Below are 26,845 nucleotides of genomic sequence, written 5' to 3'. Positions count from 1 at the left end.
GGCCCTGTCCTAGACCCATCCAATGAGCAGGGGTGGGGAGAGGGAATCTAGGAATTTGCATTTGGTAAACGCTACAGGTGATTTTTTTAAAAAAACCTTTATTGAAGTATAGTTGATTTACAGTGTCATGTTAATTTCTGCTGTTACAGCAAAGTTACTCAGTTATACATGTATATACATTCTTTTTTGTATTCTTTTCCACTATGGTTTATCCCAGGACACTGAATACAGTTCCCTGTGCTCTACAGTAGGACCTTGTTGTTAATCCATTCTATATATAATAGTTTGCATCTGCTAGTCCCAAACTCCCACTCCTTCCCCTGGCGACCGCAACGCTGTTCTCTACATCTGTGAATCTGTTTCTGTTTCGTAGATATGTTCACTTGTGTCGTATTTTAGATTCCACGTGTGAGCGATATCATATGATGTCTGTCTTTCTCCGTCTGCCTTACTTCACTTAGCATGATAATCTCTAGGTCCATCCATGTTGCTGCAAATGGTGTGATTTCATTCTTTTTTATGGCTGAGTGGTATTCCACTGTGTGTGTGTATATCTTCTTTACCCATTCATCTATCGATGGACATTTAGGTTGCTTCCATGTCTTGGCTGTTGTACATAGTGCTTCTACAGACACTGGGGTGCATGTATCTTTTCAAATTAGGGTTTTGTCTGGGTACATGCCCAGGAGTGGGCTACAGGTGGTTTTTTACCGCACATTCAAAGGCAAGAAGTCTTGGTGCAAATCGTGACCCACCTTCCAGCAGTGCAGCACGGACTAATCTGGGACACACGCTGTTCATTCAGTTCTCGAACATCTCTACGGCTGCAGTTGTCAGCGTTCAGAAAGTCTTTCCCAACTTTCTTTTTTTTAATATCTAACCTGTATATTCTTCTTGAGCACGAACAAAGCGCTGGGTGAGCTCATTACATGTTACCTTATTTAATATTCGTGACACGCCTCTGAGTTACATACAGGATGGAGGCAGTAAGAGAAGCAGAAGAGAACAAGAACAAGGGAGGTCACAGGAACAGGGGAAGAGAAGACATTCCCTCGTCTCCTGGCTTTGGGGAAGCAATAAGCTGACTTCTTGGTGTGTCCTTGTCACTTTTACAACCAGGGTATGTCGAGCGGCATCAAAATTCAGAACTGTCACATTTGGAAAAAACAAATTCTACTTTTGTTTGGCCAGACTCCCCTGCAGCTAGGATTGGCCATATTAACGTATTTCTGACCAATGCGATGTTCCAGGAAGTCTGCTGAGTTGCAAACATTTGCTATGTGTCAGTGGCTGCTTATATTATACTCTCCTGAGGTACACTAAGAGGCAAAGGAACTGGAAGCACTGGTTTCCTCCAAAGGCAGAGTGTCAGGTGGGGTGGGGACAGCAGATACCTTGAAGGTCTGCACCAGGGGCTGCTAGAGCACCCAGACCCCCAGAACATCCCCGCACTGTGCACTCACTTTCACCCCCAGCCCAACAGGAGCCTGAGGATTTAGTTGCCAGAGAAACTGAACGAGAGAGAGTCCAGACACGGGCACTTCCAAGGGCAGGGGCAAAGCAGGGAGCAAAGACGGGGATATTGAAGGAATGTCCACCTGCCCCTTCACCAAGTCAGGTCTCCAAACGTTACTGCTCAACTTACATCCCCCTGACAAGAAACATCTGGGCTCCTCTCTGGTAAAATTAATCATCCCAAGAGAAAAGACCCAACAATAATGATATTTGAGGGCCCTCAATGAAAAGTCTAGTTTTTCCCCAAATGCCTTCCATGGGGCTGACTAGCTTTCACATCCCATCCAATCTCACTCCTACATACAGAGCTTTCAATGAGACAAGCATCACCAGACATTGGGGGAAAGTTCCAAGCAGGACAGACAGAGACCAAAACAACAAAATGAGGTAGGGGTTAGGGGGAGAAGAAAGAAACCCGGGGGAGATGGAGGCAATGCAGGGAGCAGAAAAAAACAGAAACATAACAAAAACCACTAACTCCTTTCGTTATTATCCTTGGAGAGATAGAAGAAAGTACTGCATCCCAGAAATAAGAACAAGAGACCCCAAGAAGAATTATTATGGCAGTTTGAGCCCTTGGAAATTACAAATGTCACAGCAGAAACTGAAGAGAAAAAATCACTAGTGGAATTGGCATACAGTGTTAAGAGAACCAAGAGACATAAAAAGACCGGGCAAATCCAGAGGAATAAGAATGAGGGTCAAGCCAGGGGTGCCAAGACCCAACAAAGAAAAATTCCAGGAGAGAAACAGAAAAAATGAAGGGCAGAAAACTGGAAAATAAATAATATAAGAAAATGGACATGAGTTTCCAGGTTGTAAGGTGGTATCAAGGGCCCAGGACAAAGAATGAAAACAGACCCACACCAATATCCTGTATCATAAAATTTCAGCTCATTAGGAATAAAAAGAAGACCTTCAAAGGAGGGAGGTAGGAGGGAAAGAAAGGAGGCAGAGACAGAGATCTCCCGTACAAAGGACCAGAAATCCAAATAGCATCAAACTATTCAACAGCAACACAGGAGAGAAGGTCATGGAGTCTCGGCAGAGGCGAGGGGGAGAATCCTTTTCTTGCCTCTTCCAGCTTCTAGAGACTACTTATATTCCTTGGCTCATGGCCCCTTCCATCTTCAAAGCCTGCAATGACCAGTCCGTCTTTCTTACATCACATCACTCTGCCCGCCCTCCCCTCCTCCCTCTCCAGCTGATGAAGACCCATGTGATTACACTGGACCCACAATCCAATGGAGAGAATCCAGAAGAATCTCCCCATCTCAAGGTCAGCTGATCAGCGACCTTACTTCCATCTGCAGCCTGGACTCACCCTAGCCTGTAACAGAAGACATTCCCAGGTTCTGGGGCTTAGGACGTAGGCATCTCCGTCTACCAAAAGGGGCATATTGCAGCTTTGTACACAATCTGGGTCATTTTATTCAGGAAAAAGGGGAGAGCAGATGTAAGGCAGGCACACGCTAAGGATTACGGAGCAGAAAAGGTAAGAGGAGGCAGGGCCCCCCCACGGCACCACGGAGCCATTGCTCCAATCCCAGACTGGACCTCGATCACATTTTAAATTACGAGAGAGAAACATACCCTCGTTTGGTGACGCTTCCGTAGGGAGGCTTTTGTTGAATGAAGCTCAATGGAAAGCTAAGGGAACTGTCACTTTCCAAGGTAAGAAGTCGACAGATAATGTCTGAAACCAAAACAGGGAGCGACGCGAGGACAAGCATGGTGTTGGGAAATGTTAGGAGGGGGAAACGGAAAGAGATTCCCAGCTGAGGAAGAGGAAGGCAGAGCATGGCTGCACTTCTTTAAAAATGTTATCACACTGTTTGACTGATTACACTTCATTTACCTGGTCCTTAATAAAAATAAGGTTGTAATTTTAAAAACGATGAAAATGGTTTGGAGCACTGTGGCAACAACCCAGAGGTGCAAGGAAAACACCTACCCAGGCGATGTTCCCTGGCTGGGGTGGGTCAGGCTGGAGGAGTCTCCTGGGAGATGGGAAATGGTCCCTGAGGGCGCCAACGGGAAGCACAGCCTCTGCTCAACAGGTAAGGAGGTGCAGTGCCCCCCTCGTCCCCATGCAGCTAAAAAGCGCAAGAGGTCAGGACAGGATCCAAAGTTTCCCATCCCAACAACTTGCTGTTTTTAGGAGAAGCACCCCAAAGAGCAAACTAAGAGAAGAAGAGTCAGGGGCCAGTCTCCAGGGAGAGGAGAGTGACCACGGCCATTCCTCTCTGCACATCTGCTCCTCTAAGCCTGGCCCTGGGGAACAAAGCCAAGATCTTAATCACCCAGTGTCGCTCTGGCACGCTGAGCCTGTGATACACCTGTCTCCACCATCAGGCAAATGAGTGGGTCTGCAGGCAGGGGCCTGCCCCACCAAACAATGCACCCCTTTGTCCCTGCCCAGAGCTCTCGGGATCCGCGAGGAGGCCAAATCCATCAGCGCCTGTCAGGGCCCTCGACGCACACAATGCGAGTTACGATCCACATTCTCCGGCAAAGCCCCAGGCTTCCAGCAGGCAGCTCGAGCTGACACGCAAAGTGTCAGTCAACCTCCAACAAGCCCGGGGTGGGGACCCGGGTAAGCTGGGGGCGGGGCGGGGGGAGGGCAGGGCACCAGCTCTCAGTCCCAGAAGCCAAGCAGGGCCAGAGAAGGTGTCCCTGGAACTCTGATGCATCCTTTCTAAAAACCAGCCCCGAGCGAGATGCATTAAGAAAAAACGTGGGCAGAGGGATCTCCCAGCTACTCGGGCACAGAGGATGGGCACGTGTGCAGGGCGCGTCCCCACCCCTGGCTCACGTGGCCAGAAGTTTAAGGTCCCAGAACGCTGCCCGGGAAGGAGGGAGGATGGAAGTTTGAATTCCCGAATGAGACTCCCTACAGATGTGACACCAGCCAGAAAGGTGTAACTCTGTCCTTTGTAGCCAGAGAGGTGGCGGGCTCTATAGAAGTTTGGGGGCTTTGTGTCCTAAGAGAACCAGAAGTGGCCTCTGCGGATGCTGCCCAGGTTATATGTGTATTTTGCGACAAGCTTTGCGAAGCATCCCTGGCGGCCCTGTTCCGTCCGGCCAGCCCCTCCTTTCCCACTCTCCATCCACGTGACCGCCAGGCACTGTGGCTGGGAATACACAAGCGCTTTCCTTGGACACAACTGTTTCTTCACAGAATCCTAGGTTGGCCCCAGCACTCAACACAGAGAGAAGGGACGGGAGAGGAGTGTGTCCCTCTGTGGTGGGGTCGTTTGCACCACCTGCCCAGGCCGTGTGTGCCAGGCGAGTTCAGAGCTACAATTAGCAGCGACTCAGCCACACTGCCCGGACCCCACTCCCCGGGCTTTTACCCCACAGGCTTCTTTACGGGAAGGAAATGAGAAAGTGAATGAGTTTTGAGAAAAGCACAAATTCCTTTAGCAATACAGGATATCCGAGCTGAATCATATTGGGTCATATTTTATTGTTTTTGACCCAAGGCCACTGCTCAACTTAAAGAGAGGGAGTAAGACATATACAATATTTAAAGTAAATTATATAATGTTCCTCTGTGTGTGTCTAAGAAAAAACCTTTCCTTTTCAAGATACATACGGACCTGTTTATGCATAAAATGTCTCAGCTTTTTTTGTTTCTTTGTTTAAAAATAATGAGGAAGGGCTTCCCTGGTGGCGCAGTGGTTGAGAATCCGCCTGCCAACGCAGGGGACACGGGTTCGAGCCCTGGTCCGGGAAGATCCCACATGCCGCGGCGCAACTAAGCCCGTGCGCCACAACTACTGAGACTGTGCTCTAGAGCCTGCAATCCACAACTACTGAGCCCATGCTGCAACTACTGAAGCCCGTGTGTCTAGAGCCCATGCTCTGCAACAAGAGAAGGCAGCGCAATGAGAAGCCCGCGACCACAACGAAGAGTAGCCCCCGCTTGCTCCAACTAGAAACCCAAAGCAGCCAAAAATAAATAAATAAACAAAATAAAAATTATTAAAAAAAAAAACAACCAACCAACACCCATACAAAAATAAATAAATAAATAATGAGGAAGACGGAGGTGAAGGGGGCCAAACTGGCCAAGGGGGAGATGGTTGTCAGAACTGGGTGGTGGATACATGGGGTTCAGGACACCCTTCTGTTTACTTGAGTGTAGGTTCAAAATTCTTCATAATAAAAAGTTGAACCAAAAACAGACTTCAAAGAGAAAAAAAATGAGTAGAGAATAAATCTGCCAGTGTTAAGAACTTACATAGGCATTGTAAGGCAACTGATCAGACCTGGCCTTGCTTTTACATTGTAGTGGCTAAAAGAGACGTGGTTTTGGTTTTTTTAACCAGACTATAAAGGGGAGGAAGTCCCTGCTCATGTTGGACAATGCACCACTCAGCATTTCTGGTAGGACTCCAGAGCAGCATCTAGTGACACTGACTCCTGAAATATGTCTGCCGTAGTACAGACTTATGTCACAGAGTAGAGCTCGGGCGACTGAAGGCAGTTCCTAAACTCAGGACACACTGTGATCGAAGTTGTAGGGATGGTTTTAAAGAAGCCGTCACACATGAGAATAGACTGGTGGTGGCCAAGGGGGCGGGGGTGGGGAAGGATGGACGGACAGGGAGTTTAGGATTAGCAGATGCAAACTCGTATATAGAGCATGGATAAACAACAAGGTCCTACTGCATAGCACAGGGAAGTATATTCAATATCCTGGGATAAACCATAATGGAAAAGAATATGAAAAAGAATGTATATATACGTATAACTGAATCACTGTGCTATACATCAGAAATTAAGAAAACATTGTAAATCAAGTATACGTCAATAAATGGAAGGAAGGAAGGAAGGAAGGGAGGGAGAAAAATAAAGGAGATGTCATAAAGACTTCCTGAGCAGAAGGGCAGATCGGCTAGCTAGCATGACGGGCAAAAACCACTCTTCATCACCTAGTCCTCCCAGGTAAAGCATCACAACAGCCTGAAGGACACTGTCATTACTTCTGTAGGAGTTCTGAGAGAGCGGCGGTTCCATTTTTAACTGGTACATTGCTCATGCTAACGGTATCTGCCGAATCTTTTCCTCGGGCTGTTTCTGTTCTTAGCGGATTGAGATGGCGATTAGAGGGTTAATATCAAAAATCACCAGTTAACACCTGAATCGTAACACCTTGACATCCGAATGCATAGGCGCTAGCTTTCCTTCTCACTGGCAAAATCCTAACCTTCTCAACTTATTTAAGCATCTAACACCCTGAGCTGGCTTGATCCCTCTTCATACTTGCCAACAAAATCTAAATGAGGAATGGTACTGACCCATGCATGAGACACGGGCAACGCAGGAAGTCAGTGACCCAGCAACACAGCATCAGGTGCTGATGGGTCATAACTCCAGGGGCCCAATGGTTGGGACCAGCCTCCCTGACCAGTAAAAGGAGGGAGGAAGTGGATGCTGAGCTGACAGTGGGAGGCACCTGGGTGTGGCAGAGAAGGGCGTGTTTCCGGGGGAGCCCTGTTCCCTACTTGCTTACTGCACTTTTCCAAACCACAAAGCCCTGCTAGGAGCTCCCCTGCCAAGGCTGATGGCGTGCTATCTGCATTGTCACCTCTCGTGCAGATGAGCAGTCAGCGCTGTGAATGCTAAGGGCGCTCCCCTAGGGAATCTTGCCTTTTCCCAAAGCCAGGTTGTCTGGGCGTCCAGGCCTACAGCAGCAGACTTCTCCAGCAGTGGCGACGCTGCCAACTGCATCCCCGTTAACTTCCTTCTCTCCTTTCCTACCTGCCCTTTTCCGCCAGCCCTACCACAACCCTAACCTTAAGATGAGCTTAAACCATGCACCCCTTTGCGTCCTGGCCTTTCACAACAAATATTCAGGATGACAGAGCCCCCTGAGGAAAAGATCTAACCCGGCTCTCCCTTTAACCTTGACGGCTGTGTCATCCAGCCAGAGGTTGTCACTGTGTCTGGTGCCTGGGTCCCCCGAGTGCTAGGAGAAGTGGCCCTCTGCCTGGTGGCACCGTGAGGAGAAGGACGGGAAACTGGCACCCGAGTTTTTCTGGCTTGGAAAAAGAGGATTTTACTTTTCAGCACCTGCCAACCTGACAGGTTTGCCAAGAATTTTACATTTGCCAAGAATTCTACATTAAATAAATACACACCTACATCACCTCCTCCCCCCAAGCGGGCATAACCTACTGGGTAAGGAAACAGCTCTTAGGAAGGAGGACCATATGGGTTCAGGAACCTTTCTGGTTTCCACAGCATAATCCCTTCTCACCTCTGCCAGATGACCTGAAACATCTCCTTTGTGTTCAAGTTTGGGTTCCAAAGCAAGAAAGTTAAGGCTTCACTTTGACCTACAAGATTTTTGTTCTTTTTATCATACAAGTCTATGGAACACATTTTGAATGTAAGGTATATATATAAAAAAACCCTTGGGAACTTCTAGGTCTATACGCTCTTATAGATCTGGTTAGTGGACTCTGTTTTGGGGGTACTGTTATCCTTTCCTTTGGCCTGCAAAGTGTAGCCAATAGCTGAGCCTTAGATATCCATGGCCATGGAATTCATCATGTTGGGAGCTGATTTGCACAAGCTCCTAAATCTAACTAAAGGCAGTGACCAAAATTAAGACATCTCTGCACTTAGTTTGTGCTCGCTTGCTATACAACAGCAGAGAACTAATACGACGACCCTCTCCTACCAAGTGACCAAAGTCTACGTGGAAGAAATCTGCAGATTCACGAACCGTTTATTTAAGAGCCGTCTTTTTTCCTTCAACCTGTACTGCAGGCTTGTAGTACACGAATGCTTTTACGTTCCTTATAATTTCACATGTTAAGTTCAATCAGCACTTTCACTGAAAAAGCAGGAAGGGAGCAGGTTCCTGTTCAAGAAAACCTTTGATGAAGTATAAACCTAAGTACTAACCTTACATCAGTTCATTGTTCTTTTCCATGGGACACCTTCCAGGGTGTGGTAGTGACCAACGTAGGCTGCAGACCCCAGTGCATATTGAACTCTATTCCTAAAAGGCAATGGTCCGAGACACCTGTCACACCCTTACCGCACATCTGGAAAGCTGAAAAAAAACGGCTAAGGGCCTCCCCTCTCTGCATGTTCCCCCACCCCACCGTCCCCGCCACCCTCCCAGCTTGTGCTGTATTTTCATTCTTCCCTGGCACATCCTGGGCTTCTTGGAGGTCATGGCTCCCGCATCACTGGAGGGAGATGCTAGCCTGGCCTTAATCCCCAGGGCTGGGTCCTCACCAGCTCCAAAGAGCCTAGATCCATACCCCTCCCTGCTGGTTGGAGACAGGCCAGTGAGAGACACTAATTTTACGGCTCGTAGTTTGCCAGAGAATGGGGGCTACATCAGAAAAGATCCCACACAATTTCCAGTCTGATCTTCTAACTAGGGGAAGGATCATGGGGTGCAGGGATGCTGGGATACAGGTTCCAAGGTTTACCCTGCACAAAGAATCGTATGTGCCTGTCTTTGGGCCACAAAATCCCGTTGCCCTCTTAGCTCATCCATCCACCCACGTCTTCCATGTCTTGGAACAGAAGGCAGTAGCAAGTGCTCTAAGGATACTGGGGGGCCCTGAGGCTGTGCAGCCCCAACAGAAGCTGCAGACCTCTCAGTGACAGCTCTTGGGGACAGACGGTGGCCATGTAAGGCCCCTTTGCTGAAGGGAGGGGAACCAGTCCACCCTCCAGGAGGAAGAACTAAACCCGCCTGGAGGAACCTCCTCCTGCTAGGAACACGCTGCAGGGCTGAGCTGTGTTAGAAAGATGGTCAAAACGTGAATCCACTACAGAGGACTAGTGTGTTTGCTGACGCCTCGAAATCCCCTAGGACTGCAGGCCTCCCCGCCCCCCAGGCAAGCGGAGTAAATTGAAAGCACGCACGGGGACCAGAGGTGCACCTACCTTAAAGCCAGCGAAGCCTGAACTGCAAGGACGCTGGCTCACAGGCGCCCCTCCAAAGCTTTGGGCCTAATTTTGTGTTTTGTACTCGAGTACTGTTTTTCCTCAAATTACACAAACTCCAAATTCACCCAAACCCGGGTCCATTATCGGAGGAGACAAGCTGGGAGTGACCAGCCGCAGTCGGCAGGAGCCCCGGGAAACCAGGGGTCCCTTTGGTGGAGTGGACTGGCCCCGCGGTAGCCCAGCGGCGTCACACGGGAAAATGGTTGCGACCCTCCGCGGGCGGACGACGGAAGGAGGCGGGTCCCAGGGCGCCGGGAACGCAGCGGGCAGCGTGCGCGCGAAGCCCCGCCCACCCGCGGGCCCGCCCCGCCCCGTGGGCCCGCCCCCGCCCCAAGCAGGTGAACAGCGCCGCGCCCGGGCACCAGCGGGAGATCCTCTGCGCTGCGCCCCGGGAACGCGCGGCCGGGCTGGGAGCGCACCTGCGGGCAGGCCAGTCGGGCCCAGGACAGTAGGCAGACGGAGATGACCCGAGAGCTGGGGAACCCGCGCCTCTGGAAGACCCTGCCGCAGGGCCGACCCTGAGTGCTGTAAACACAGAAGATCGGTGTCTTTCGTATGTGTAATCATACCCCAATTTAAAAGGAAAAAAAAGGCGAACAGCCCCTGGGCTCCCACTTAGCCACCTTCCACGGATTCAACCAACTTTTATGGAAGGTGGAGGTGTGCAGGACGTTGCATCAAGAAAGCCCTAAGGAGGGGGGTCGGGAAGTCAATTGGGGCGTCTTCCGCGCAAAGCAGAAACGACTCTGCCGCTGCCCAGCACCACCCTGGCGAGTAAGATTCCGGGACCTCCCCGGCCTCGCTGTTCAAGTGCGGTTATAATATAGAAGTCAAGGAGGACTCAAGGAGATGACGAGGGCGGGAAGCACCCTGCCTGGCGCAGCCTAACCAACGGCCTTCCGGTCCCACCGTCAGCACGGCAGGATGAGAATGTCCCCAGAGAAGATCCAGACGCCCATACCTTCCCCCCCTTCCCCACGTCCCATACCAGTCCCCTGGGATGAGTCAAGGTGTCCATCAAAGGCAAAGCCTTGAGGGAATGAGATGTTTCTGCCATCAGACAGTCAGGGATCTGAGAGACGAGAGGCAGTCCTGGTAAGTGGTGCTAGCAGCTTTACAAAAAGACAGTTTCCAAGTGACTGAGAGAGGAAAAACTGCTGAGCCTAGTTTACCAATGGCTCTGCTGATATGGCGGCCCCATCTAGAAATGGACTGCTGTGGTGTTAGAGTTCCACAGAGGGTAGAGGGTGAAGAGAAGACCTCCCAGTCTTCTGGAATTCTAAGCACACATTTCTACGTCCGCTTTGCCTGGAAGGAAAGATGGATTTGATGCAAGAAGCTACACCAGTTTATAAACTGCGACAAATGGTCTGGCCAAATGGTCAAGCACTGGAAAGAAGCAAGATTAGAGGTCTGGTGACACAGACGTTTGGGGAGGCAGAGATGGCTGCGCCCCTCAGGAAGGGGCAAGTGTGGAAATAATTGTCCCTTGAGTGAAAGGTCACCCATAGTCTCCACTGCGGAGGAGCCTCTTACTAATTAAGTGGCCGAGACTATCTACGAGTGACAGTTTCTTTCCCCGGGGACATTGCTGCTTTCTCAACTGATTCAAGAATAAAAGTGGCCATGTTGCCAAAGATGGAACAATGCATGGATTCAACCACTTGGCTGTCCATCATCCGTCAGACCTGGCCAATGGGTGCACATAGGATCGGTGATTGACCCCTGACCCCGGATACTGATGACACTCCAATGGTCCCACACACTGCTTGGTTGCAGACTGATTACTTTGGACCTCTTCCGTTATGGAAGAGGCAGGCTCATATGTCTGGATTTAGAATAGCCTTCCCGTCCGTCCTATCATCGTGGCATCCTATAACATTAGTTCTGACCAAGGGATTCACTTTACAAACAGGGGAGGCAACAGACAGATATCCTTTGAATTTGATCCCACCATCCAGAAGCAATCATCTGTTTTGAACTGTGACACGAATTTTTAAAGATTTGGTTTTACGACTAGCTAGGAGACAATATCTAATGAGGCTGAGATACTGTTGGCTAAGATGGGTGTTTGTTCAGAATGAGTATTCAGTATGTGGTGTTATTTCTCCCGTAGCCAGACTAGGCAGGTCTGGAAGAAGGGAGAGTGGAGATGGTGCCACCTGCATTTTACCAAATGACACACTCTCTTCAACGTTGGGCTCCACCTGGTTACGACTGTTTGAATCCAAGAAGGGAGTGTTCCACCACTGGGCGGCTAGCCACTGGGGGAAAGGGGAATTTTGAAGTTTCGGGACAGCTCCGTTATCTAAGCAGGAAGTTTTGTTTGTTTGTTTTTGTTTTTAAGACAAAATCGAAGAATCTAAGTATATGTAGATGTCGAACAGCAAAAGAGTGAGGCTGTCATAAACTTATTTTTTTCTTCTTTTGGCTCTCCACCATCTGAACTCATTCCCCAAACTGGAAAATCCATTATTATGTGAGTCTTAATAAGAGGACAAGACCGGTTAGTTCCTGGGCACAGGATCTAAACTCTGCCAGCTAGATGGTCCTGCCCTGCTCAGAACGCTGAACGTGAAGCCAGGACACAGAGAATCAGGGTCACTTTAGAGCTCCTTCCCATGGTGGTGATGGTAGCAGTTTGAGTAATGGTCCAGTTTCGAGGGACCATGGCGTTCCAAATCAAGCTGTTTTTGAGATGCGATTGGGCCATAGTCCCAGACCTCTAGTTTTCTTGGATCCAACCCATTTTCAAGCCCGATTCTCTATAGATCCTGTGAGCTCCCTGATAACCTTCCATTAAATTCTTTGCCTAAGTAAGCTGGAGTTGGATGCTGTTGTCTGCAACCATAAATCTAGCTAGCCCTTCTCGTGTGAACTCCTTCCTTTGCTTCTCCTGGTGTTGGGTAGGGTAGATACTAGGACTAACTTTAGTTAGCTCTTATATGATCAACCCTGGAAAGAAGCAGCTTTTTGAAAAGGACTGGACGTAGCACAGTCATCCACAACAATATCCCCTTTATTGGAATTAATCACAGTTATGAGGTCTTGTCCATCAGAAAGAAGTCTGCATTATGTAGAACGACATACAAAGACATAGAAATACCCATATGCCAACCACCAAACCAACGATTCTCCACCAATCAAACCTCTGAATGTGTCTTCAATTGTGACCACCAGTGCTCCGGAGGAACGAACATAGATCTAGCGCAGGGTTATAGGGCGTTCCCAGAACAGAGTATTCACCCTTGGCAGCACTGGGACATGTAAACGCAGGGCAGGCATTGATCACACGGCGTCTGAATACCTGCCTCCTGGGCTGCCTGCCTTGTCAGCAGCGCCCACTCAAGGTCCCGAAGGCTCCTACGACCAGTGAGGACGGCAGGCCTTAGCTATGCTGGAAGCAGACAAGTTATGTCACCCCTGATGGAGAAGCTGTGTGGATAAGGGAGTAGTCTCGTTCAAGTCATTCTTTAGGGTCATTTTAGAATGATGACTTGTCTCAAATTTACTTTAAAAGGGAAATGGTAAAAATACCTCTTCTTTTCCTACCCCTTTTCCTTTCTTATCCTGAGCTCTCTGGCCAAAATCCAACACAGCAGCTTAAGAGCTCTGGGTCAGGTTATAAGTTACCGAATAGTCAACAGAGAAGGACCCAGTGCAGATTCCAAATGTCTTTCGCTCACTTAAATGAGCTTAAGTGGCTCCCTCCATAAGTAAATGAAGGGGTTGAGTTCTAGCAGTTTGCTGGTGTCCCCAAGTCTCTTAGAAAAATGAAGCCTATAAGCTTATCAAAACACATGTCTAGGGGACTTGGAAACCAAGGCAAACCGGTTTGCTCTTGGAATCCAGAGAGAGCAGAGGTCTCTGATCAAAGCTCCACCCTGTCCTCTTTTCAAAGGGCTCACTGTGTGTTCACAGTTGTCCTAATTCCCTTAATTTCAATAGTGTCAATCTTTGCCTTAAAAAAAGAGAAAGACTAGCTGCTTTTCTTCCCTTTGTCTGTGTCTCACCCCATGCAGCCTCCCCCTCGGGGGAGGCAGAAGAAGGTATGTTCCTCCTTGGGCCTTGGGAAGTAGGTTGCTTTGTCCACGATGCTCCTGTTTGAGTCTTGATGGACAGAGGATCAACGGTAAAAGATCGGGAAGGACAGACAAGAGCTGTCCTGGCCACTCTGCTCTGAGTCACTAGGCAAAGATGCTTGGGAGACTTCTCTCTTGGTAGCTTGCTTCTGTAGGTGACCTTGAGGAGTTGCCACTGAGTCCAGTGAGGGAGACCAAAGGTGCAAAAGCAGAGACTTCCCTGATCTGTAGGTCCTTGGTTTTCCCACCGAAGAAAGAGTCCATGTAGTGGCCAAGCAAATATCTGTAGTTCTGTGACTACCGGAAATTCCAAATAAAACCACCATCTCCCTTAAAAGAAAACTAAAAATTGTCATGATCAGAGTCAATCAGCGTAATGAGACAAAAAGGAGAGAAAGGAAAAACGTTTTGATGTGAAGAAAGAGGCTGTGGTCCTGAAGAAGCCAATCCCGGCCGTTTCCTCGTGCTGCCTTTCCTGGGGTCCGAGGCACTTCAGCAACTAGCCCAGACCAACATCCAACGACATCATCACCACAAAACCCAGGATGGAGGCCCAGGACGCCAGTTTCCCGTTACCACTAGGAGGGAAGGAAAGGAAGAAAAGGAAGACTTTGATGCACTGCGGGACAGCGTCCAGGCTGAAAGCATCCTCCACAACGTCCAATTCCAAGAGAAAGACGCTACTACCATTAATAATAATAATATTGACTTGGGATTAACAGATACACTACTATTTATAAAATAAACAAGGACCTACTATATAGCACAGCGAACTATATTCGGTATCTTGTAATAACCTATAATGGAAAGGAATCTGAAAAAGAATATCTATCTATCTATGTGTAACTGAATCACTTTCCTGTACCCGTGAAACTAACACAACATTGTAAATTAACTATACTTCAATAAATAATAAGTATCATTTATTGGGGCTTACTATATATATGCCAGGCAAACTGACTATCTCATGTAATACCAAAGGATAAACACATGAAATCAGTACTATTATTATCCTCATTTTACTGTGGGGAAACTGAGGCATAGAGAAGTAAGTAACTTACTCAAGGTCACCTATCATGGCTCTGCAATCCATGCTTGAATAATAAAAAGCAGCAACGATTTCCTGAAGATATTATGTAATCTGACCTTGAATACTAGCCTCAAAATCATTCTTCTATAAAAACCAAAATGAAACAGAGAGGAACCCTCCATCCCCAACACTTGGCCTGCAGCTAGACAATGAGAACCTGAATGAATAGCTGTGGTCAACGTTTAAGAGTTCACTTCTCCCTCATTCCAGCCCCAGAAAAATCTAGAGAGAGAGAGAGAATATAAGAAAATAATAGTCTGTTTCATTGGGGGTAGAGGGCAGGGCATGTATGCCACTGCCTAATATGACCTGGTCTGACTCTCCACCCAACTGCCCGTTATTCCTCTTTTAGTTTCAAAGAACACAGTTGGTGGGAGGGCGGGTGAGGATGATCTTGGGAAGGGGCTGGAAGGGGTGGGAGTAAAGAACAGAGTAGCAAGTAAAGACAGGGCAGATCTAGAGGTGGGGGCCAGCCGGGCTGGGACAGAGACAAGGACAGATGGGGGAGGGGAAGCTCTCCCACCTGATGTGGGCTTCGGGGATGATGTCATCCATGATCACATAGACCATGGCGCCGGCAGCAAAGGCCAGAGCATAGGGCAGGATGGGCTCCGCCAGCACCACGGCAAAGGCACCAAAGACCCCGGCCAGGGGCTCCACCATGCCGCTGAGCTGCCCGTACCTAAGGAGAGAACAGAGACACGTCCCGCCGCGGGGAGGGTCAAGCAGACACAGGCATGCTCAGACCGCTGACTCAGCTCTAGAAAACCATGCATTGTCTTCCACATCACATCGGCACGGCAGTGCCAAAGCACTTCGCTGGGTTTTGTTTGTTTTTACACCACCTCTGTCTCCTTTCCCAACTCCCTATTACAGAGTTCCAGGAGACACCCCTCCCAGGTTCATTTTAGAGTCTTAAGTTTTCCACATTGTCCTTTTAAAATAATGACATTACTGAGATATAATTCACATACCAAATGGCACACCCATTTAATGTGTGCAGTTCCGTGGTTTCTAGTATATTCACAAGGTTGTGCAACCGTTTCACCACCATCTAATTCCAGAACATTTTCATTATCCCGAGGAAGAAGCCCCACAGCCACTAGCAGCCACTCCCCATTCCTCCCTCCCACCAGCCCCTGGCAACCGCTAATCTGCTTTTTGTCTCCAGGGACTTGCCTACTGTGGACATTTCCTATAAACGGAGTCATACAATAGGGGATCCTTTTTACTGGCTTATTTCACTTAGCATCCTGTTTTCTAGGTGCGTCCACGTTGTAAGAACTATCAGTACTTCACTCCTTTGATGACTGCATAATATCCCGCTGTGTGGACACACCACATGTTATATACCCACTCACCGGTTGATGGCTACATTGTCTTCTGAAGGATAGGACACTTGACTGGAGTGGTACGGACACTTCCCAAGGACCGCTGTGCCTGGTATCTTTGGGGGTTCCGGCCACAACGGCACCCCTTCTGAAGGAGCTGTACCCACCTACCTCTGCCGACAAGGTGGACCTACCTGGCCATGTATATAGTGAGGGCCTGGCCCCACTACCCTCCATCTTGGATTAAGGTGAGATTTCTCCTTTCAAAAACTCCCTTTATTTGAGCTAGTGAGAGTGGGTTTCTATAGGATGAAATCACATGAGCCCTGATTAAAACAGCAGCCCACATGAGCCCTGATAATTCAGTGCCAGGAGGTAAGCCAGTACCTGAACCCCACGGCTAAGCCCTACCGCCAAGAGACTCCTGGACAGGCTGGACACCGATAGACAATGCGCTGGGACATCTTTCCCACTGTTCCTTGCCGTGGGCACTTGGCAAGATATTATTGGCTCCGAGCCTCAGTCCCCTCATCTGTAAAATGGGGGTGAGAGACAACTTCCCCTCCATTCCTCCGCAGATGACAGGATAGGACTGTGAACTCCCACCTCGCCCCGCTTCTTCCTGGCCAGGAGCAGATGGTGGGCACGGGGGAGACACTGTTTGCTCTGCAGCACCCTCCAAGGGGACACTGCTTCCCGGCTCCGTGCTCACATGCACGGGCCTGCAGACTCTGCAGCTCGTGAGTGTGTCCAGTTAAACAAACACTTTAATCTCAGGGTCTGGACACTGACCACAGATACCCCCCTCCCCTCCCCTCCTTGCCCCTGGAGTCTCTCCTGTATGAGATGGCAGTCACGGCTTCCGGGCTCACAGAACTCACATTTGAAAAAAATTTCTAGGGCCATGTTTCTCTGCCCTTCCCCCGAAACCTCTATTCCGTAGTCTCCAGCAACGGAGAAAGAGATGACACAGGATGGAACTAAAATGATTTAAGTATATGCAAGAACTTGTAAGTCACAAGGCCCTATAAAATGGAAGGCTTTTTTTTTTTTTTTTTTTTTGCGGTACGCGGGCCTCTCACTGTTGTGGCCTCTTCCGTTGCGGAGCACAGGCTCCGGACCCGCAGGCTCAGCGGCCATGGCTCACGGGCCCAGCCGCTCCGCGGCATGTGAGATCTTCCCGGACCGGGGCACGGACCCGCGTCCCCTGCATCGGCAGGCGGACTCTCAACCACTGTGCCACCAGGGAAGCCCTGGAAGGCGTTTTTTAACTGTTGTTATGAGCAGCTCTTGAGTGCTCTCGGCGTACATCCTAGAGCAGTGGCCCCTCCAATAAAGAGGTGCTCTGAGGCTCAGAGTCCTGAGTCGAGGGGCAGAAGAGCCTGCAGCAGCCTTGGCGTCACCGCCTGATGAGCCGGCTGGCTGACACTCGGGGCCATGATCCCCTCCTCTGAGACCTGGGGCCTTACCTTACAGGTCACTGAAAAGGTAAAATTAGGGAACGGACTTGAAAGCCCTTTGGGGCTGTGAAAACGCGAGGCGTGAGCACCACAGCTTCACCTGCCCAGACGCTGTTCACATAATCCTGGTCTTCGCTGTGACCAGGGCCACGGCGGGAGCTAATGTGATGACTCTTGAGGACAGGCTGCGGTGAGCGAGCCTCCTTAGGGCATACGGGACATGGAGAGTGGACACAAGGTCTGCCTTGCTTCTCCCCACCCGAGAGAGAGAGAGAGAGAGAGAGAGAGAGAGAGAGAGAGAGAGAGAGAAAGAGGGAGAGAGAGAGAGAGAGAGAGAGAGAGAGAACCCCACCCAGAGGGGGCGTGTCTATCCCTGGAGGGGTTCTGGAAATAGGAAACACGGGCTGAAGGTCAAGAGATGAGTTTCTGGAGGCTTCTCCCAGCTCTGGGGGTGCAGCATTCAACCAGGTTGTTGGTGTTTCCAGAAGCTTCAGATTCACTTCCAGGCCAGAAGGGGTTGCTCTTGCCCGCAGGAGGACTGCTCTGAGCTCCACATCGGACCCGACCCTGGCCTCTGACAGTGGGCGTCTGGAGCACTTACCAGAAGGCTTTCCAGGTGGAGAATCCAGCCCCTCGCAGCGGGAGGCTGACAGCAAGGCCCTCCGGGAAATTCTGGATCCCAATTCCAATGGCTAAATTCCTGAAAGACCAAGAAGGCACGTGAGGGCGGATGTCCAGAACGGAGCGCCCACACGGACGGGGGCCCTGGCCTCTGCCCAAGGCCCTCCTATGGTATCAGAGGCCCCAGTGGATCCCTGTGACAGGTGAGGGAAGGGGAAAGCTCGGGGCACGTGTGCAGGTGAACACGAGGAGGAAGGGGACACGGATCCTCCCCGCTTCACGCTGTCCTTGGTCCCTGGAGATGCTCCGTGTTTCTGGGCCTTACAGCAGAGCGGGGAGCGCACAGCCTGCGTGTTAGGATAACCCAAGTTCTGCCACTTAGCTGCACGACTCTGCACACATCATCCAACTTCTACACCTCAGATCTTTGTATGTAACGTGCAGGGGGTCACGTGGGGATACTAACTTCAACCATGAAGGACTGCTGTCACCCAGGGACCTGATTTCATGCCTATGAAGTCCCTAGCACATATGAGGTGTTCAGCACTTTGGGGGTTCCATTCCGTTACGGCATAGAGATGGAGAGATCACATTTTGTCCAGAAGCAACTTCAGAAACGGGACAAGGAAGTACGGATGCAGACTCTGATGGGGACGCAGGTCTGGGTCTGGGCTGGGCTTGCCCACGGGCTGTCTGCATGCTGGTCTGGCACTGGCACTGGACTTCCTGGGGCCCCTGGGGAGCTCACGGTGACCCTCTGCCCTCCTGCCTCTGCAGGACACTTAGGGGCTGGGCTCTGTGAATTGGTCACTTGGTCGGAGCCAAGCCTCGAGAGCCTGCCTTGCACACAAACCAGGTATTGGAGTACAAGGGAAGGAGAAACAGAAAGAGACGGGGACAAAAGCGACACATGACCCCCCAGGGAGGTCCCCAGGCGCGCACATAAATTAAGAACCCTCATTCCCCACGCAGCAAACTACCATGACTGAACTGCATGTCCATTGGTAGAGGAAGGAAAGGGAAGATGGGAAGGAAACAGGGTCAGTCTGAAGGCAACAGGAAGGCAGTTTTAGGGTATCTCCCAAGACGAGATTCTACCTTGGCTGGACAGGTCCACGAGGACTCACCTGGTCACTAAGGATCTCAAGGGCATGACATGTGGCTGCCACTTGGCAAGCAACGCTGGAATGTGGCCTGAGGGAGTTGTGGATGGATTAGATAGAAACGGGAAACTCCACTGTCACTTGGCTTTCCGGTCAATGTGCTCACGTCCGTCTACCTTGCTGCCAACAGGAATCCGCCCATCAGCTCTGGACAGCGGCCAGGGAGTGCTGTCGACCAGCAGCCGGCCCCACCCTGGCCTCCTTGCCCACTCACCTACCCCACGATCCTGGGACAGGGACACACTTCCATTAGGCCACGGGCTCCTGTTCTACCTCCAGCAGAGAATACCTACGATAATCCCCAGTGTTTAATATTTCACCTCCTTTTTGTTTGAGGGCCTGAAACTCAGCCTGTGTTTTCTTTTATTCCCCCGACTCACGCATGCATCCTTCATACGGGACTCATAGCTCCAGACATCTCGGGAGGAGGGAGCCTTCACCTGGGAGCTGCCAGGTCAAGGAGACTCTTAGGAAGATCCTGACCCTTCCAGAATCTTGGACTTACATTTATCTTGCACGGGCTTCCTTTAATCAACTCTCATCCTGTCCCTTCTGGACAACTTCATGATGCTTCCCCTGAACATCTACCCACCAGCGCATCAAAGTGACGATGAGCATCTGAAAAATTATTATTAGTCTTTTGATAAAGGAACTGTTCTGGTGGCTTAGGGCTGACAGGGTCATTGAGCGTGGCCCCCCAAAGCCAGGCCAAACTCTTCATAAGATGAAGTGGGCAGACAGGAAGACACCCCACCTGGCACGTCCACAAAGGGCCCCTGGCGGTGCCGCTCAGTGGGCGCTGACCTTCCCCCGCAAGGTTACTGGCATCCTTGCCTACGTTACCTAAGGCAGCTCTCTCCTTCTACTTCTTAGAGAGGAAGGGGTTCAGACATGCTCTGACCTCATCCCAGGAGCCAGAGGACAGCAAACAGGGCCAGTAAGTAAATATTTTAGGCTTTGCGGGCCATCGGGTCTCTGTTGCAACTATTCAACTCTGTCACTGCAGTGGGAGAGCAGCCAATATGTAAAGAAAAGTGCATGGCTGAGTTCCAATAAAACTTTATTTATAAAAGCAGGTCGGGGGCTGGATTAGGCCCACGGGCTGCAGAGTTGGCAGACTTCTGCCCTAATGCCTGAGGGGTACAGAAAGATCCGACAAGACGGAACCACAACCCTGGGCCACGAGCCCCCTGTACTGCCCCGAGGTCCTCGCCGCCTGGCACACAGTAAAGTTTGGGCTTTGCAGTTCGTCTTCTTGTGTTCGACTCCTGGGCCCACGATATGTTGGCGTGCTACCTTCCATTCCCCCTGCCGTGAAATTCAAAGAACAATACAACCCCTGGCATCCCAGGGTTGCCAGGGTGATGCCCTGGGACGGGCCCTCTAATGCCCTTGGCACCCAGGAGCTGGCGTGTCCTGAGAACCTAATCAGAGTCTATTGTGAGGTGGAGGTGAGCGTTTTCACTAAGGTTCCAGTGTGAGCTGATGACAGGAGGGGTGACAGAGAATGGGACTGTAGGACAGTCAGGGTCAACAAGAGAACTGACTCAGCTTCAGGAAGCAGGGCTGGGCCAGGGTGGGGCTGAACCCTTTCCGGCTGGGAGGTCTTTCCAAGAACTCACAGGTCCCCTTTCTGAGACAGGCTGAGTACCTGCCGCCCCGAGTCAAGACTCATGCCCTTGCAAAGTCCTGCGTCAGATAGATCTGACTTTGGCCCACCTGTGCTTACATCCCCACCAGCACTCGTTCATTTGTTCTTGTTGACACTCCTGTGAGACATTTACACCCCTTGTAAGGTTGGACAGGCCAAGTGCACCTCCCTGGAGAGCCGCTGTGAACGTGAAGGGCTTTCTGATACCGGGCTCCTGCGCACTGCTGGCCAGTCGGCTCACGGGGCACAGAAACTCCCAGGAGCCCCGGACTCATGATTGGCCTGGGCGGGCATCCTTCCCTGGTCACCTCCGGGGTCCATCCCCGCTGAGACCCAGGAAGTGCCCAGAGCTGGATCCTCCCCTTGGCACAGAAGGGACATGAGCTGCTGGGAGGGCTTACGAGGCACTCTGATGAGCTTGGACTTGACTGTCCTGCTGCCTTTCTGAGTATGGACGTCCTCAGTGGATGACGAGCCTCGAGGGTCGCCCCTGGGTGACCCTTGAGATTTTGTCCAAGGCAGAAGTACCTCTGCCAGGTGAGGGCTGGGAGTGAACCTTGGCCCGCACCTTCTCCACGGCAGCCCAGATCTGCCCCGATTTCACAGGAGACAACGAGAGTAGGAGAAGTTAGACAGGGTCCAGAGAGAAATCTGGCTTGTGATTTTTAGGCAAAAGCTCCTGTTCTGCTCCTTTGCTTTTTAAATAGGCAGGTGTGCAAGGCGGTGAGGCCTGCTGGCCAGCTAGGCTTCCTCCCTTTCTGAGTCCCTAACCATCACTCCCCAGCCAGTCTAAAGGGCAGGGTAAAAGGGTCAAGAGTGTCCTTTCTTGCCTCAGAAGGCCCGAGAACAAACACCTCTGTTGTCGGAGGGGTGGGGGAGGATGAGAGCCGGCCTCGGTGGGTGGGGCTGGGGGCTGGTTTGGGGATCAGAGTCAAGAGTCTCGCCTCTTCTCACCTGCTGGGTCCCGGGTCTAGGAATCCAAACCGAGCTTTGGGTCACTTTGTCCAGCCTTACTCAAGTTACAGGACCCTGACAAGCATGCTCCCACCAGCCCTGGGCAGGAATACAGCCTCTTCTAGAGGCTTCTGCTGTCACTTTCATAGCCGAAGCTGACCCTGAGCTCCTATTCCAGGAGTGGGAAGCCTTTGAAATATATTTCTGGTGATGGAGTGAACCTTAAGGGCGAATCCTTGCCAATGTTTCACTAGTCCCTGCCCTACCTTCTTGGACCGACCCTCACAGCGGCGTCTTTCTCCTCCAAACCTTTTCACTATCTCTTCACTGCCCCCCCAAATGGTTGAGTGGATACAACCAGCTCCTTGACCTTTTGCAAAGGTCCAAGGTTTCTTTCAACGAGGAAGGTCAAGGTGTCTGTCCAGGTCTTCCGTCCCTCGTCTGACAGCACTGTGCAGCTGACTCACTGTCCAAAGCCATCGCCTGTCCCCTGTGTCCACAGGCAGGCACGCGACTCACCCCAGACCTAACCGGGGAGGGAGCTGCCGCCCCGTGTCGCCAGTGAGTTGGAGGTGGGGTCCCCCGTTCAAAGTCCTTGGCATGACTTGGGACTGATGGCAGCCATCCGCTGGGCGGGCTCTGGAACCTCCTTGCATCCCGCCCGGGAGCCGCCATCCTGATAAGCAACACAGAAACCCCATTCTTCTCCGCCTGGTGAGCCACGTCCCCTGGGCCCTGCCCCCGCGCTGGCACGGGGCTGCCAGCCCAGCCAGGTACCACACCCTCGGGATCCTGCCAGCCAGCCTTTCTCAGCAGGGCGTCGCCTCGCTGGGCGACCGTGGAATCTCTCCTGAGTGCACCTGGGCTCCTCCAGCCCACAGCAAGGGCTGGACTGCAGCTTTTCTGCCCTTCCCGCCTTCGTATATGTCCCTTTTGCACACACACACCGGTGCACCACGTTCCCTTGGCCTCCGTGTGCTCTGCGTCTGTGGGGGTGACCCCATGGAAGGGTTCAGTCCCCTCCACACCCTCTATTCTGCTCTTCCACTTGCATCAGCTCAGGAACTCGGACGAAACCCCCTGGGTATTCTGATGAGCTGTGGTGTCCGGCAGCGGGTCTGCAGGTTTTAGGAACGTGATGACCGCGCTGAGGACCACTGGCCTAAGATGTTATCAAAGGGATTGAGGATGAGGGCGGTGGCCACACCCACCTCCAACTCAGGAGCCCCTGCCCTGCTACCTGACACCCACCAAAGGAGCATCCCAGGGCCGGCCCCTGCCGGGAGCCGAGGACACCAGCGGCCACTTGTGACTGAGTCAGGTGGCCTGCAGACTAGGTCGGGGCGCTGGAGGGGATCCTGGGAAACCGCAGGAGCATCAAAGTGGAGGGTGACTGGGGACACAGGACATACCAACAAAAGTGATAGGGGGTAACAGCCCGAGTGTCCAGGCGCGAAGCAGCAGCAGTGAGGCCGGGCTCAGGGTGGCAGGGCTGGTCCCTCAGAAGCCCGAGCTCAGAGCTGACTCAGGAGCGGGGGGGCCTAGACTGGCTGCCAGGGGTGGGCGCGCAGCCTCCACGGGCGCTGGGCGTGCAGGACGCTCCAGGCGCGCTCACTCCCTCCTGCAGCCCCACTGTGCTCCCCCCGTGGCCTCCACGCCTACGGACACCCTGCCCCTGCCGGCATCCCCAGGGCATGGGGCTTGCTGGGCTCCCCCGTCCATCATTTACACTTGGGAAGGGAAAGCCCGAATGAGAGGCTTCTTTTCCAGGATGGGCTAGGAAGATTCCAAACAGGATTCAGAAGCAACAGGAACAAAGACGCAGACGTAGAGGATGGACTCGAGGACACGGGGAGGGGGAAGGGGAAGCTGGGACGAAGTGAGAGAGTGGCATGGACGTATATACACTATACACACTACCAAATGTACAGTAGATAGCTAGTGGGAAGCAGCCGCATAGCACAGGGAGATCAGCTCGGTGCTCTGTGACCGCCTGGAGGGGTGGGATAGGGAGGGTGGGAGGGAGGGAGACGCAAGAGGGAGGGGATATGGGGACATATGTATACATACAGCTGATTCACTGTGTTATACAGCAGAAACTAACACACCATTGTAAAGCAATTATACTCCAATAAAACTGTTAAAAAAAAAAGCAACAGGAAAAGCCCAAACCCTGGCCCTTCGGAAGACGCGAGGCCCCTGCCTCCTGGGTTTTGTTCTTTTGGGCAGGGGAGCAAAGACACCGTGACCAGTCCAGACCTCAGCAAGTCAGTGGCAGGGAGAGGGAAGTAGGGACGAAGGGTTCTTTAAGAAAGAAACCACAGGCTGTCCCTGACAGGGTCCCTGCCCTTTGATGACAAGTCAAGCTCCACGGTGACCTGCTCCCCGGGACTTAAGGGAGCAACAAGGGAGGGAATCCTGTGAGAAGGGCCGGGAAAGGCCAGGAAAGGCTTGTCTATGGGAGAACGGGGCCGGGGCGGTGGGTGGGTGGGGAGAGCAAGTAGAGGGGAAAGAGGGGAAGGAGGAGGGAGGGTTAAGGGCAGGGGTCATGGGGCAGTGGGGGGGGGGGTGATGGCTCCTGGGGGCTGGGCTGCACGTGCAGGGGCTCTGGGTAGGTGAGCCCAGGGTCTGTCCAGAAGGGTTACCTCTGCAGAGGAGCTGGATTTGGCCTGGACTGTTCACACTTCTCTTTTCCTCTCCCTTAAGAACCTGAATTTTCTAGGAGGGGCAGACCCAGTCCAGCTGTTTTTAAAGTTCATTTCCTAGGAGTTTTTTTTTTTTTAACATGCCAAGATGTAAGAGAGAATGGCAGGAAGGAAGAAGACAAAACCTCACTCTCCTCTGACCCGGGGGAGGGGTGAGCTCCCCCGGCCACAGCGTAGGCAAATGTGTGGAAGTCAGGACTCCCTGACTGCAGTCTGAGTTTTGTGATGGTAACTGGGGTGCCCAACTGCCCCGGTTTCCTGGGACACTGGACGTTCGGCGCTGAAACGGGGGATGTCCGGGGCCAACTGGGATGAGGTCGGTCATCCTTGGAAGCACCCAGAAGCCTGCTGGGTGGCAGAGGCAAACTTGGGTGAGAATTTTAATTTGCCACAGAGGACGTGCACACAATCTTGGAAGCTGAGCAGATGATGTTTTGCTGTTGTTGTCGTTTTTCACTATCCAACGCTTCTGATGGTCTAACGCCCGTTCCAACCGCTCCTGGACCCCTCAGATACATCTCCCTCCAGCCCTCACCAGCCCCAAGAGCGTCAGGTCGGTCCACAATGAGTGTGGCCCTCTGTCTCCAGCCCAGCCCCGAGCTGGCCGGGCATGGCGGGGGCAGGAGAGGTTGGCCTCCCTGCAGTGACAAGCAGCAGGCACTCTGCTCTCCGTCTGGGGTAGGGACACAAGGGGACTGGTCAGCCTGCTTGGGGCTAGAAGGCAGCTGGAAAGCCCGGGGCTGGGGGGACCTGGAGGGGGCAGGGAATGCACGGGGCTCCCCCCCAGGTACTGCCTCTCTGCAGACAGAGTGGGCTGGGCCCATGGGGGGGTGCCAAGGAGGCGCAGGCGGGGCGGTGGGTGCTCACGCCCCAGTCTGGATGCAAGGGCGCAAGCCAGAGCCCCAGGGTGCCCCTCCACTGCCTCTCGTATTCCTTGCTCTCCCGGCCCGTGGGGGCAGATGGCCAGGGCCTCTGAGGTGCAATGCTGGTCCTCCGGGCTGCCAGCTTGGGCGGGGTGGTGCTACCCACCCTCATCTTCAGATACTCGTCTTCCCAAGAGGTGGGCGACAGGAAGGAAGGCCGTCCCAGTGGGCAGGTGCTTCTGCTTTTTCTAAGAGGCCTGACCCCCTTTCCCTCCAGGGGCTGCCTTCCCAGCTCCTGCCCCACCTCAGAGTTAAAAGTCACCCAGGCTACGGGGCCTTCCGAGTTCCCTTGTTCAACACCTTCTTTGTTAGTAGAAAACAAAAGCACAGAGAAGTTCACGGTCTTTGCAGGCAGTGTCACTTGCCTGCATCCCCAAGTGCGCCGCTGAGACCCGGCGCAGCCCGTCTGCGTTTACTTTGTAAATCGGGCATAAACTGCCCCATTGTCAGGGCTCTTCTGTGGATGCGGGATGGTCTCTGTGAAACGCCGCCGGGCAGAGCTCACAGCCCAGAGTGGACGCGGATGGATCTGGACGCGGATGGGGGATCGTCTCTGTGAAACGCCGCCGGGCAGAGCTCACAGCCCAGAGTGGACGCTCCTTAAATGGCAGCTTGTGTGAAAACTGCCCGAGGCTCCTGAATGAGCCGGACACTCAGGCCCCTAGGTCCCCGCAGCCTGGTGGCCTTTCCGACCTCAGGCGAATTTCTCCTCCAACTCATGCTTCCCACCCTTCCGGATTCTGTGACCTCCGGGTCAGAACCAAGGCTGGCAATAGCAGCTGGAGGCCGAGGGGACCCTCTTCTCAGGAGTGACCCCAGAATCCAGCACTGAGCCCCAGCCATGTGTGAGAGCTCACGCGGCACACGAAGATGTTGGGAAGGGCCCCCATCTTCAAGGGGTTACAACCTAATAGCTGGTGAAGAAACCCGCTTACAAATGACTACAGGACAGCACAGAGCTTGCCAAAGGCCATAGGAGAAGCACAGAGCCTACAGGGAGGAAGGTGATCCGGGAATCCTTCCTGGAGAAGGTGGCACTCAAGATGGACTTTGAAGGGTGGGGAGCCTTTCAATAGCTAGAGAGAGATGGGGAGATGCTTCTGCTACAGGAAGAAGCGACGACAGAAGCAGCAGTGTGAGATGCTAGGGCAGGGCGGTCCAGGCCTGCCCTTGTCTCCCCTTCCCCGATTTAAAGCCAACGCACAAACAAGAGCAGAAAATGCTTTGGAGTCAAAGCCCGTCTCTCCTTGGCATCATCTTCTAAGAATCTTTCCTGTGCACAGCTGAGTCTGCCGGCTTTTCAGGACAAGTGTTAAATGCCCCAGCTCCACCCCAGGGGTCTCTGCAAGGCCAAGTACGAGGTT

General features: G+C 52.1%; 1 protein-coding gene across 11 annotated transcripts in view; it reads right to left on the bottom strand.

Moving 5' to 3' along the window:
- SLC39A11 (solute carrier family 39 member 11) overlaps window positions 1–26,845 on the bottom strand; it is a 429,582-nt gene that overhangs the window by 1,742 nt on the left and 400,995 nt on the right. For 10 of the 11 annotated variants that reach the window (XM_079905469.1, XM_079905467.1, XM_079905475.1 and 7 more), the window contains 3 exons: window positions 18,066–18,164; window positions 15,197–15,355; window positions 12,521–14,161 (listed from right to left, as the gene is read on the bottom strand). In XM_079905469.1, coding sequence (XP_079761595.1) covers window positions 14,083–14,161; window positions 15,197–15,355; window positions 18,066–18,164 — 337 coding nt within the window. In that variant the 3' untranslated portion in view covers window positions 12,521–14,082. Of the gene's footprint in view, window positions 1–12,520; window positions 14,162–15,196; window positions 15,356–18,065; window positions 18,165–26,845 lie in introns of those variants that run through there. The other variant, XM_079905476.1, reaches the window with a different exon arrangement.

The sequence above is a fragment of the Stenella coeruleoalba genome (assembly GCF_951394435.1).
Source record: "Stenella coeruleoalba genome assembly, chromosome: 19".
In the NCBI taxonomy this organism is placed as follows: Eukaryota; Metazoa; Chordata; class Mammalia; order Artiodactyla; family Delphinidae; genus Stenella; species Stenella coeruleoalba.
The sequence above is the reverse complement of the archived record's forward strand: the minus strand, read 5'-3'. Positions and strand labels throughout refer to the sequence as shown.